The sequence below is a fragment of the Rosa rugosa genome, chromosome 3 (genome assembly GCF_958449725.1).
Source record: "Rosa rugosa chromosome 3, drRosRugo1.1, whole genome shotgun sequence".
In the NCBI taxonomy this organism is placed as follows: domain Eukaryota; kingdom Viridiplantae; phylum Streptophyta; class Magnoliopsida; order Rosales; family Rosaceae; genus Rosa; species Rosa rugosa.
In genome coordinates this window covers 54,863,980-54,877,911 of record NC_084822.1, presented here as the reverse complement: position 1 = coordinate 54,877,911, position 13,932 = coordinate 54,863,980, and the positions used below count along the sequence as shown (strand labels likewise).

At 38.2% G+C, this 13,932-nt stretch overlaps 2 protein-coding genes across 2 annotated transcripts; both read right to left on the bottom strand.

The window, feature by feature from the left end:
• Nucleotides 1-1,324: 1,324 nt before the first annotated feature.
• On the bottom strand, nt 1,325-2,544 carry LOC133741144 (ethylene-responsive transcription factor TINY-like). Its single transcript, XM_062169092.1, has one exon. It carries the CDS (start codon nt 2,284-2,286, stop codon nt 1,537-1,539), a length of 750 nt encoding a protein of 249 aa, XP_062025076.1. The 5' UTR covers nt 2,287-2,544; the 3' UTR covers nt 1,325-1,536.
• Nucleotides 2,545-10,910: 8,366 nt separating this feature from the next.
• LOC133739374 (uncharacterized) lies at nt 10,911-13,623 on the bottom strand. The gene is made up of 4 exons (XM_062167157.1): nt 13,200-13,623; nt 12,824-12,943; nt 12,650-12,720; nt 10,911-11,414 (listed from the first exon to the last, which is right to left on the bottom strand). The coding sequence occupies exons 1-4, from the start codon at nt 13,356-13,358 to the stop codon at nt 11,120-11,122; spliced, it is 645 nt and encodes a 214-aa protein (XP_062023141.1). The 5' UTR covers nt 13,359-13,623; the 3' UTR covers nt 10,911-11,119.
• Nucleotides 13,624-13,932: the final 309 nt, after the last annotated feature.

Genomic DNA, 13,932 nt, shown 5'->3' with positions numbered 1-13,932 from the left:
CAAAGAAGAAAATTTATAAAAGTGGTCAATGTCTGCAATAATTGAAAAAAAAAAAAAAACCACTTTAGTGAAGAACAAGTTACAGGTGTGGGCACTTTATAATAGAGTGCTCTCCAACCATACATATTCTAAGACTAATATGAATTGAATAAATATCTAGCTCTTGTGTGCAAATAGTTGATCTAGCTTTGCTGGGTTAAAATATTTCAGCAGCATCATTATTTGGTATATTGTATACATAATGCATGATTATTTTGTTTTTCTTTATAGTTGTGTGGGTCTTGACTCTTGAACAAGGGCTTCAATTGGGGTCAGGCTCTAAAAGATGATTCTCTGGTTTGTCTCATCTCCCCCAAAAAAGAAAAGGAGAAGAAGGAAAACTGATTGATCTCTGATTCTCTATATAATTCTTCAAGAGTTTGGAAGATTACAAGCAGATAAATTAAAAGAGTTGGAAATAAAAAAAATAAAAAAAAGCCTACTAGTACTAGATGGTTGCTGTTTACTCCTTTGAGAAAAAATTTAACAGTCACTTTCAGTGTCTCCATTCACAGCTCATCATGTTTCACATCTGGTATTAGCTGCCAAATTAATCATACACCATCAGCATTTCAGAACTAGTACTTGGGTTCTTTACTCCTTTTAGAGCTAGAGTACTTTTTACCTATTCTCTTTCTTTCTTCTGTCATTTTTGTTGTTGTTTCTGTTGTTCTTCTTCTGTTCTTGTTCTGGTGGTGTTACCTTAAGATTCATGATTTGGAGATTTAATACCCTCTTCCCTCAACGGCCCTCCCCCTTTGTTTTTTGCCTTGGAATGTTCTTGTAAATTAATTCATTTCAATTCCCAAGAACACAGCAGAATAAAGTGAATGTTGTTGCATGGAAGCTGCTGGCCGGTAAACATTTTGCGATCAGAAATGACAATTGGGACAAGATTTCATAACACTTAATTTAGGGTGTTTGACAGTGCATTTGTAATTTTTTGACGATAAAGCACATATTGAGTGTATTTCACATGTTTGATGATCATAAAGTTAAGAAGATCGAGAATTAAGACAATAATTTTAATGCTGACATGTTTGACACTATATATTATTGTAGTGCTTCCTCAAGATTGTGCTTTCTATAAGAGAGAACTTTCTATAAGAGATACCAATAAAAATATAAAATGGTATTCTTTTTTAACCACATTGAAGGAGATCGAATTCATGATATAGTCTAATCCCAAGTTCCTAACACAACTCTCCCACCTTCTCTCACCTCTTAGATTAACCTTGTAACGTCTCAAAAATGGCATTAATATAAAAGGTAAAAAGGAACAATGGGAAAAACAAAGGGTTTATTGTATTTGCACAAAGTTACCAACCAACCTCATCCTAACAGTACTTACACACAAAGCAGAGGAGGGATGAGATTAATAGATCAGAGTTTAAGCCCTTAAATGAAAAACCATAAGGGCTAAAAACTTCAAAAAGCCAAAAAAACACACTTACATTAATTTACAATTAAACACTTTGGAACAAGACCACTTACTAATTAATAATCCCATAACAAACCCTCAAAGCCGGTTGAATTAGAAGAACTTCCTAACCCACCGCACAAATACACGCCGCAGTCCCCCATTTGCTGTAGCCACGGCGGCGGATAAACCCACTCGTCCTCGGCCGAGTCCACCAACAAAAACTCATTTCTCAACTCGTACGACTCGTAACTCGTCCCCAGACTCGGCAACTGAACGATCTCGCTCAGCTCCTCTGACTCGGTCGAGAGGTTGTCTATAGCCGAGACCAGAGAACACAACGACGACGACGATGACGTGGTGGACATTGAAGGCTTGGAGTCGAACTGGTGCATTTGGGCAGCCTTGGACGCCGCGGCCTGGACGTCTCGGGGAGCGAGCGAGGCCGGCCGCGGCAGCGAGTTGCTGAGTTCGGGGAAGTTGAGTATCGCTGAGTTGCCTTTGATGCTCAACGCGGCCACGTCATGTGCTCTGGCGGCCATTTCGGGGGTGGGGAAGGTCCCGAGCCAAATGCGCGACTTCTTGCGGGGCTCGCGGATTTCAGAGACCCATTTGCCCCAGTTGCGCATCCGGACGCCGCGGTAAACCGGGTGCTTGCTGGAGTCTCTGTCCCGTTTGATCTTCTTGTTGTTTTTAGTCTCCGATTCCGGTGAACTAGGCTTGTTGGGGTTTAGGGGTCGGGAACTTGCAGGCGAAGACGGTGGTGATGAAGAGGATGAGCTGCTATCAGTTTCTGAACCCAACTGAGTTTCAGTAGTACTACTCATTGTTCCGATATATTTGTGTGTATCTTTGAAGTTAAGGAAAGTGAATAGTGGGCTATAGGGAAGGAAATTGAGTAGTAGTTATAGTAGTAGAAGTAGTTGCTACTGGTTTTAGGAGAAGAAAGAGAAGGAGCCAAGGAGGACGATACAAACTTGCGAAGATTGCTAAGAAGGTTTAGTTTTTATGGTTCCTTTATTGCTATCATTTCCCAATGAGTCACACAACACTCTTATAGAGTGAGGGCGAGAGAGGGGGAGAGAGAGTGACAAGCTAGAAATATAGTGAGAAATGGTCACCTCCTGCTACGGTAGACCCTATATCTTAGTACTGTGCACATTAATGGGGTCCCCTCTCTCTAGCACCACCACGCAACCCCATTTATTTCCTAGCTAGTCTACAATAAGACTACCTCTCTGATCTTTACCATTTTTTCACCCAAGCTGTACTGTTCATTTATCCCTTATCTTCTTCTCTCCCAGTCTCCTGTCATGCCATGTCTCAATATACAATAATACAATTAATATGTTTTTCTACGTCAGGTCTTTTAGAGCAAGTCCACCCGTTGAGTCACCGGATTATTTACTATTCACTGCTTTTTATGTTTATTTCCACCTTCTGGGTCACAGGCACAATTTCCAAACTGATATGGGTCACTCTTGGTCACTTTCTGGGTCAATTTCATGACCTGCACCTAGGTCAGTTTGGAAACTGTGCCCGTGACCCAGATGGTAGAAATAAACACTAAAAAATAGTGAATAGTAACTGACCTGGTGACCCAACGGGTGAACTTGCTCTTATTATTTTCCTTCACTTGTAGCGAAATGAGGATAACTTGAGCATACTGTGTTCACCGGCCATGAGTTCTGAGAGAGTCATAACTAGGTTGAAACACCAGCCTTTTGCACTGCATGCCGGCTCTTTTTTCAACTTTGTTGGCACTTTATAGGATTAATGGTCATCTTTAACACCTCATGGTGTACCGGAGAAGCTATAGCTGCTGTTTTTTCTTGCATTGTTGAACATAAACTCAGGACCCTAGGAATCGAACCCCGTGCCTCTCGCATGCGAAGCGAGCGCTCTACCATATGAGCTACACCCCCTCCTTGTTATGCCTATACAATGGCGTATTTACATGAGTGGCTAGCCCAACTCAAAATCTATACAAGTTTTACATAATAAAGTGCTAACTCTTCATGAAAACCATTGTAATTCAGTTGGCAAAGCAGCATTGCAGTTTTGCCCTTTCTTAAGGCTCAACCTGGTTCGAATCTCCTTGTAGGCAAAGCTTTCCTGGCTTCCTATATATCAATTGTTATTAAAAAGTAACTAATTAATATTACAAAGAATATTCATCTCTTCTGCTCGACTATCTATCTTGACACATAACAAAATCAAGAGATAGAAAAACCCTAAGCGCCATTATGGACGCCAGAAACCCTAAACCTCTCACCAAAGCTAACGCACGACAAGCTCGTACTGCTGCTCCATCCATGGATGACGTTGCGGCCTCCTTGGCCCTTGCAACCAACGAGATCGTGGACCTCTCCGGATCTGCCAACTCTGCGGCACGACTCGGGACGCAGTCCTATCTGCTAGCCAGGCCACTTACAGCCAAACCAGCCCTATTATAGGACATTCGGCTTTTCTTTCGCCGTGTGTGGGTACTTGAAAGAGATTTCAAAATTCAAGAGCGGACGGAAAACTGTTTTGTCATTGCTTTTGACCTCAAACGGGATCGTAACAAGGTGTTACGTGGAGGACCATGGCGTTTCAACCAAGCCCCCGTCGTGATGCAAGAGTATGACGGGATTGTGCCGCCGCACTCGGTGGCTTTGAATGCCTTATTTTTCTAGGTGCGTATTACTGATATACCACCACTTTTTGAGAACAAAGACACTATCAGAGACATTGCTGCTATTGCAGGCAAGGTCATCGAGTTAGATGACAAACTCTTTGACAACACTGGCAAGATTAGGGTTAGGGTTTCCCACGAACTCTCCAAACCCTTTGTTCTGGAAAAGAAAGTCAAACTAGCACCGGGTGTTGAAGCCGAGATCAGTTTCTTACGAGGTAAGTGTAACTACTGTGATTTGATTTTCCATGAGAATGGTGTTTGTCCTGCAGCAGATGGAAGGGCTCTCCCCGTAATGGAATAAAACCTGGTGCAAAGGAAACTGGAGATCACTGGTCCTTCTCTGAGTTTTGTGCACAGCCGTTTTGAGAATGGCATGTTCAAAGTCCATGGGCTCCGGACCCCTGTCTTACCATCGGTGGTACACTCTCTCTTTCACCCAAAGGAGCAGGGTGGACGTAAACCTGTGGTATTGAGGGGGTTGGATAGTAGATCATCCTCCAGCAAGGATGAGGAGGGTACCACATTGGTTTAGTCCTGGTTGAGGCAGTTGCTTCGGCTAAGCGAGATTGGCAGCCTTCTGACTATATATAGCTCCCCAACAAAGCTAAAGGTACTCTTGCATGAGTTGTTTACTTACTCGGGGTGCACTGAGGCTCCCTCCAAGAAACTGAAGATGCCGGAATTTAGCTCTAAATTCAATGCTAAATCCCTAGGATTGATTGAAGCTCCGGGTAGCATCCTTGTTCCAAAGTCTGAGGCTGAAAGTTCTGGGACCAAAAAGAAAAGAGGCAGGCCTTTGGGATCAAGAAACAAAAATCCACCAAAGCCGAAAAATGTTGCTGCTGCACAGGAAGCTTGCATGGCTTTTTGAACAAAACCTCCTAGCTCTAGTGTCAAGGGCAAGGAGAAAATGTAGAGTTTTTATTTTACTTTTGAACTCTGCCTATTTTCTATGTTTACTCCATAGTTTATAGGCTTGCTTTTAATAAGTGAGCATGGGTGTTCGTTAATGAGGGGTACTAGATATATATACCACGTTTTCTTATTTGCCCTCTGTGTTCAAGGCAGTGGAAATGGATGTAATGTACTGCTCTAGCTTGAGACTATAATGAGAAATCGTTGATTTGATTAAAAAAAAAAAAAAAAAAAATCTATCTCGACACATTTACCTCCCCGAGTTTCCTTTTGCTTGATATTTGGTACTTGGTAGGGAAGTATATTTTTCATCAGCCTCTCAAAGAGCAAAGAAAAATCTCGCCCGATAAAGAAAGAAAAAAGAGTTAAGAAAACAAATAGGTAACCAAAAAAAAAAAAAAACAGAGAGAGAGAGAGAGCAAAAAAACAAAAACCATCGAAGAGGACTCGACCCATTGTCTTACATGAGTACGTAGTAGTTGAGAAATGAGAAGCATGAGGTGGCAATCAATAAGGGTTTACAGTGTCATGACACTAATAAATCTATAATATCGGCTAGATAAGTACATGATCTAGTATGTGGGCATATAGACAAATTGAACAGATCCATAATCATATTCACATTTGTGCAGGGTATGATCGAGTAAAGTCTCTAACAGCGACGTTATCTGGTGTGAAAAAATTTGAGTCGCTTCTTGCTGGATCTTAGAAACTTCTAGTTCTAAATGTAGAGCACTTATCATCAACCATGTCTAAGAATTCATTTTTAGAACTTCCGGTCAAAACCCTAAACCCAAATAAAAGAGAGGTCTTAATTTGCTTCAGTTATTTCTAGCTAGTCAAAAGCCTAACCTAAATCTAGCAAAACCCTAAACCTAACCTGCGCGTTAAAGAGTGAAGACAGATCATTAATTGATTATCCAGATCAGGATGACCGGCCAGTTAGGTAGTTGCCGACTGCAGTATATAGATCGAACACGAAGCTCAGAACTACCAAATTATAAGTTTATAACGTAAAACATATGCACGACTGAGTACCCGATCACATGAGGTGGGTCCGAGCCATTTACATATATGACCCCAGGATGTTGGCCCATTCAATTTCCACGGGTCCGAATTGTGGTTGAGCCACGACTAGCCCTAGGAGGAATTGAAGGATGCCCTAGCTTGGAAACCCTAAAAAATGGAGCTTACCCACAGTTTCATGTCAAAAAATTAAAATGGACAATTCCATGCCCTATAATTAAGGGCCGGTCCCTATTCATCCCTTGTAAGCTCCTAGAATCTGTCGACCTGATCGGATGACGCAATAGTCACCTCATTTTTCGTAAGAAAACTCGTGGCTTTAATCTGAGAGAGAGAGAGAGAGAGAGAGAGAGAGAGAGTTTTTCTTACACCTTTCCTTGTTAACCCTAGCCATGTGTTTTACTTTTTAAGGTGGTCGTGCAATTTGGTGATGGTTACATTAATTAGTATATCTTCCATCAGCTTAATTGGATGCTTGAATTGCCATCGATTTAATGAAAATGGCAAGTTTTGCTTGCTTGGGCTAATCTAAGAACTGCAATAGAGTAATGCTATACGAAATTAATAAATTAGTTGCTTTTGGTGGGCATGTACTTGTCACAAACTCACAATCAATTATTGTGATCCTGATCGATTATGCCTGTTCATAACTTAATGATCTAAAGCCTAAGTCTTAAACATGTGATCTTTTAAACATTCAGATAATTGTTAGATATTGCTCGAAAATATACTTTAACCAACCTTTTCACAAGTAATTTCAATCCTATCGGTTAGAAACTAAGTATAATGTATGAGGGCTGTGAGTATATAAATGATGATCAAAGTGTTGTGATTGTAATCCGCAAAATCTGTCTCTGAAGTCTTACCTACTTTGTATGAACCATCTGATTACAACTTATGCAGGCATTAAGTTGCTTTCTTTTAGACATAACATATACCAAACACCTTGACCTGTGTAATGTAAAGATAACTCTCTTACTAAGCACTTAAATTTTAGTAAGCTCTAACTCAAGGGTATTAGAATATATCATGTCCTCTTCTTGTATTGTTTGTATTCTTACACATTGAATAAAGCTAAAGATGTGATGGTGTAGTCGGCTACTGGACTTTAGCCATAAAAAACACATTTGTGTTAAATCCAACTGTTGTATATGAAGAATCTTCTTCATCGATCGATATGATCCGAAACTGATCAATGATCATATCTAACTAGAAATTTCTCAGTTCTCACTATTGACATACACAGATAGACATGCGTACTAATTAATTTCATAAGAAGTTAGAAATGTACCTTGTAAATGAGCTGTTGATTCACCACAAATCTGGACCCGGCGATAATCGATCGATTTCCCAGAGTCCCCAGTTCCTGTCGTGAGAGAAGTAAAAGTGTACAACTATCATCTATACATATAATACACACACACACACACACACACACACACACACACACACATATATATATATATATATTGATTCATATATATGCAAAAATTACAAGTTAAATCGACGGCCACACACATAGATTTGATGATTGATTATGTGGCCTTGATGCCGGTCAATATAAATCAATAATCCCATCATTATCAATTAAAATGTACGTTGGTACTCCTGAATCCATATACATCCATTTCTTTCTAAATCAACTGTGCACTAGCTACCTCCAACTCCAAGCTGCCACCAATCTTTTCTTTTATCAATTTCTTATTTCGTTGTGAATGAAATTATTTAAACTCTAGTGAAGTTTGGAGCTAGCTAGCTAGCTACTTCTAGTGTAGGAATCGATTAGCTAGTACCATTAGCAAAGAATCAATAAATAATCTTGTTCAGTTTCGATCTTTTCCGAATCTAGAATGGCATGAAATTGGGAGAACTAGCTAGGCTTTTGCGTGTATATATGTGCGCATATGAAAGTAACTTAGTGTGATAAAGGCTAGCATTACTTAAAGAGGTTAATGAAATGAATAATTAATTGGTTGGTCGACATGCATTTACATAGCTTTTATCTCATGAGATCCATATAATTTCATTCATGCTAGCTAGTTAATAACACTTTCTTTAGAGTAGAGCCTAGCATGGGAGTAGGATCTCATCACTTAATTGGATAAAAACCAAGTCAAATAAACCTAGTGTTCGAAAACATGAATCTAGATGAAAATTATGTTTGTGTTTAGTATAGTAGTGTTTGCCTGATAAAAACTAATTAAAAAATTATGCTCATCCGGCCACCTTTAAATTTAATTCGGTGAAAAATAGAACAACTCAAATTGAATTTATTTTTTTTCACTTTTGAATCATTGAACATAATTTTCTTAGTTAGATCGATATTGACCAAGCAAACATTATTGGTGTCCAAAAACCAAAATTTTAAGAATATTATCAAATAATACCAATTGTTGAAGACTTGAAGGGTAAGAATAAAAATACTTGTTTTTTTGTTTTGTTTTTTTCTCTGAGAGAGAACAATATATAGACTTCCAGTCGGAAAGTAGACTTGGGTGCTACGAGCCTAGTGCAATCTTCATCCTTCTTTTTTGTTGATCGGATTCATCCCCTTTTTAGGTGTAAAATTTTTTTTGACATTTTCTTCGCACTTTGAGGTTAGTCAAACAAAGATTTGGTAATTTTCTAATGGATCATAAGCCATTCTTAGCTGTGAATCATGAGAGTACTTTGGGTGAGTGGAATAAGATTCATGAATGCAGAATAATCCTTCTTTTAGGTTTCAAGTGATTTGAGTGCTCCTGTCTGGTTGGTGCGTAGCCCTTGTGTTGTGAGGCTGTACTACTGTCATTCATGTTTATATAAGAAAACATAAAGTACATTTACTATTTAGTTTAACGTACAATTATTTATGGGTATTTACTATCTAGCATACAATTATATATCGCTGGAAAGTCCACAACATCCTTTACGAATTTCTGTGAATGATGTATATTATCGAAGTCGTCGAACATAAATGTGTAACGGATTGATCAGATTTAACAGTAAGTCTTGCCTATAACCAAAGTATATAAGAATGTGTAGTATCACATTTCACATCACTGAAATTTTCTGCATGTATGACACAAAGGCCCCAAACCTCTTGTAATCAAACCTACGCCGTTTAATTGCTAGAATTTTACTTTACGTACATCGATATCGTGTCTGGTAGGAAGTGAATTAATGTGTATTAATTTCTTGGGAACACAACTTTATATGAATTTATTCTGGTGAGCTACTGAAATTTTTTCTAAGATTTAGTGATTTAGTCCATGGCGCTGCACTAAATCTCTCTGTTTGTTATCATGTTTCTTTCACATGCAATTCATGTGAAGCATGCTCATGATTCATACACAGTGCACGCACGGCCCATGTATATATATATATACATGCAGTTCAACCTCAAAATTACACACACATATATATATATATATATATATATATATATATATGTATGTAGGTCCGATTGATCAAATATATATATTTCTATCCTCGATCATGAAATAAGTTTTTATATGAACTAACTACGGTGAATACAGTCTCCTTTCAGCGAGGACGTCATTTTTTGTTAATAAACGAACGCCCTCATTCTGACATATAATCTAATGATTAACACCATTTATATTGTAGGTCATCCTTTAAGGCCAGGATCATGCATGTTTAACTCACGTGCGGGTCAGTGTACATCAATGTGTGTGCAATCACAGCAGTGTGTGTGTCCGTCAGGTTTCAATTGATTTCTGCAGTAGCTAAGCTAAGCTACTGTGTATGGATGATTGAGTGAGACCATCCTATGCTGCTGCTGCAGGAGTAGTACTAGGCTAGGCGTGCTGATCGATGTTCGATCATATTCATTGTTCAGATTTCAGAAGGCTCATGACACTGTCAAATGAGTCCCTTTATCTTATAAATCAATTCATAGTGTGCAGATGATATTGATTTCTGAAGGGTGTGAATTAAAGGCAGCTCAGCTGAGGCTTCTAATTAAGTTCTGAGCCGATGGTGAGTTACATCCCCTGCCATGAACACAGTGATAGATTACACGTGCTGACGTGCATTAAGCATGGACCTAGCTCGATCTAGATCATCTTCTAAGTTATGTTCATAAGCTAGCTGGTAATTGAGGGACCAAACCTCTTCAACTCGATCCCATCAATGTGTATATCAAATATTTATGAGTCTCTCTGTGTGCAGTTCATAGATTAATGTTCATCTGTTTCAATACCTATTTCACGGCTTCAGTCCTTTCCCATTGAGACAATTGAAAGACCTCATAACCTTATCCATTATAGTTTTATGTTATTAATAATCTTCTACTTATGAATTGAATTCAATTTGCAATATATATTTCTCTCTTTGTTAGTCCATTCCCTAACGGTTTAATGATATGAGAGCTTTGGATGTAGGAAGTCGTAAGTCTGAAGAACTCTGATCCTATATTCAGTATTCACCACCTCTTTGTTGGTGTGTAAGCTGCTGTTGGGGTTGCATTCATTTTATAACAGTTAAAGCTTTTAAGCTAATGGTTGTCTCTATTTCAAAAAAAAAAAAAAAAAAAAAAAGCTAATGGTTGTCTATAAATAGTCTCTCGTTTAGAGTAAGATCACCTTAAGCCGCTGCTTTCTATAACAGAAAAAAGAAGAGTTATACATGCTAATGATTTCATCAGATAGTTACTTTTTGAAAGTTGTAATAACAGACATTTGAGGGTAAGTAAAGCAAAAACCAACAAGACCTGTTTCCTGAATGGCAATTGATATCACAAGAGCCTAAATTGCAAGTATCAGTTAACTTTACAAGGCTATTGAACATTTATGCATACAAGAGATGAAGTACTGAAAACCCACCAAGTTGAGGAAATGAAACAGAAATTAATTGAAAGTCTTTGCTTATTGTTTCCATAAGTTACACAATTACAATATAAAGAATGTCTTTTCTATCAGATTGTTTATTAATCTGTCTAACATCTCCGATCGTTTTTTGGAGTTGAAGATGAAGAAAAATAACTAAGCAATTTCTAAAAGAACACTGATACAGAGGATGAGGGATTTCTTTTTTACTTACCCTCTCCTTCTCTTCGGACTTAAACTTAAGTCGTCATCATCGTCACTCTCATCAACAACTCTCTTCTTAGCTTTTACATCACCATTCTTAGATGCCAGCTGTTGCCTCTGTGAACTCTCTGGTTTGCTTGGTGCTTTTGAAACTGGTTTTGGTGGAGGAGACCTAAGTGGGGGAGACTTAACTGGAGGAGACTTGATAGGAATTCCCGACCGGATTTGCTTTTGCTTTCTCTGCTTCTTCTCAAAAGCTTTTCTGGATCTTTCAGGGGACAATAAGCCATGCTCCATCATCCTGTAAAACAAATTATGCTGTCAACTTGTTATTAAAAGAGAAACGGATGCTGGCAACCCAACATTTAGAAGAGAAGACAATTCAAGTATCTAGTTTACAACATAAGAAAATTTGGCAGAGTATCCCAAAAGAGAAGTACAAGATCCTTTCCAAGATCTTGATTGCTCTGCTTTCCCCATTCAACTCAAATTTGCAAACACAGGAATTTAGAACCTTAAATAATATATGTTGCTTATCAACAAGAAGCTGAGGTTGATTTCTACTTAAAAGAAAGTAACCTAAGATATTTTCCAAGTTTTTGTAAGTTGGTAGGTTAGTTTTCATATCAGTCTAGTGAAAATGAGAATTTGATCAACCACAGAACTGACCAAGAAATGAACCACAAAAGTCACCAATACAATCTTAGTCAATCTATCAGATAATCAGTTATATATCGATGATAATCCAGCCCATGTTTCCAATGTAAACTGTACTTCCTTAAATGTAGACAGTATGAAGTTTTTAATGATGGATTGCAAGTGTGTTGGTTCATAATGAAAAACACCCTAAGCACTAGGGCAGAACATTCTACTGCACCCGAACCCATAGCTGATCCAGCTTTTATGTTATGTAAAATTGGTCCACATTTGGTTTTCAAGAAATATCTGGTAGAGTAAAATGTTGAAAAAGGAATATTCAGATTTTCAGGCTGGCCTAAACTTTGTTTATTTGAATGTCCAATCGTAGTGTAGTGCAGGTTATGGAAAATGCTGGGCCACTACAAAACTATGGGTTCATAATTGTTTTCTTGTGCAACCATAGGAAATACAACGCTTCAAAGTTCATACTCTTCTTCTTTAAAAATTTATTCTGTCTTTCACCCCGTATAGAGTTTGAAGTTCGTAGTCATCTCAATTAGTGAATATGCAGCTTCCTGATGTGATCACCTTGTATCTATGCAATACTTTCAGTTGAAAGTTTAGCTTATCCTTTTGAAAAACAGTGAATAAGTATCATTACAGGACTCATAGACTGTTGAGCTCCTAAATGAATAGAAGATCATGTAAGGTAACAATCGCAGTCAACTGTATACAAGGAAACACTAGCATTGATTATAAAATACCAAATGCAAAGAAAATTGATTACACTAAGCAGTGAAAATGATTTAAGCGTCCATCAATTTGTTCACCATAACATGTTAATCACATACGATCAACCAGAAGGAGAAAGTCTTTAAGAACAGAAACAGAACTTACCAGAATTCTGCCATTTCACTACTTGGTATCTGTTGTGACAATGACTCGTAGAAAATCCTCAAAGGTTCTCTCTGCAAAAACGAAGCAGACAAAGCAGAAATGAGTGCCACTTTACTATAGGCATTAATCTTCTCTTAAACCAACCTATATAAATAGGTGTCAGGGTTGAACAACCTCTTCAGGAGGATCAAATTTCTGTCCAGCCAAACTGAACACTTTCTTCACTCTCGTCGTCGTCGTCTTCTTTGTGGTCACTTTTGCTGACCCTGAACAGGAACTTTGTTTTGATTTCACCTTCACATTTGAACAAGTTGTACTCAATCCATGCCATCACATCCAATAAGAAATTAACACAATCGATTCTGTTCATCCAGAACCCGAACCCAAATCAAATACACCATATATCACACCAACTTCTCCATATAACCACAATCCTATATCACCCAATCTTGTTTATCAATGCAACTCAGAAACCCAATTGACCCAATTGGAAAACCAATCAAAAGAAGATAAATTCAAGGTAGAAAGCAATCAAATTTGAGATGGGTACCTCAGTTTTTGTGACAGTTTGAACAGATTTCTGCTTGGAATCAGCTCCAGGCTTGGTTGATGAGCTCCCAATCTTGTTTTTAGTGACAGAAAATCCAATCTTTCCCCTTGAAGAACCATCTTGGGTTCCTCCTGTCTTGAACTTCACCGAAGTGGCCATAGATTATCAATCTGTGGAAAATCTTAGGATGCTATTTGCTATTGATCTGATAAAGCCTCTGTCTTGTGTTTCATACCTACTCCTCTCAAGGTTAATCAAATTAGCTCAAAGTCTCAAACTTTGTGAAATTCCAAAGGTTTATTTTTTATTAACAAAAAAAAAAAAAAAGATAATGTAAAGAAAAAGAGAAATCTAGGTTGAAAAGGTCGATATATCAGATTTGCAGGTTAATGTTGTTTTTAGCTGCCTCTGAGGTTCATGAAGAACCAGATTCTGTCTTTTCTTTTTATTTATGGCGTGCTGAGTTTATTACTGGCTTATCTGAAAGACTGTTCTGCCCCTGTATGTCGACACGATGGACAAAGGGTAATTTGGTCGTGTCAAGTCTTCCACCTCAATCAGGTGTGATGGGACGTTTATGCAAATGGATCTTTTTCGTTTATTTTAACCTGACCAAATTACGATTGTAGTCCTGAGGTTGCTCCAATCGAAAAGGACAAAAATGGTAATTTGGACCGTTTTAACTTTTAAGGTTTAAGTTTCAGAGTTTTCAGTCGTTCACTGAATTTAACGT

What these genes read in the sequence shown, in the direction of transcription:
- LOC133741144 (XM_062169092.1), bottom strand. Translation starts at nt 2,286, where the DNA reads ATGAGTAGTACTACTGAAACTCAGTTGGGTTCAGAAACTGATAGCAGC.
- LOC133739374 (XM_062167157.1), bottom strand. Translation starts at nt 13,358, where the DNA reads ATGGCCACTTCGGTGAAGTTCAAGACAGGAGGAACCCAAGATGGTTCT. An exon ending in AAACTGTCACAAAAACTGAG is followed by an intron (nt 12,944 to 13,199) that starts GTACCCATCTCA and finishes TCAAATGTGAAG; the next exon opens with GTGAAATCAAAACAAAGTTC. An exon ending in AATTTGATCCTCCTGAAGAG is followed by an intron (nt 12,721 to 12,823) that starts GTTGTTCAACCC and finishes TCGTTTTTGCAG; the next exon opens with AGAGAACCTTTGAGGATTTT.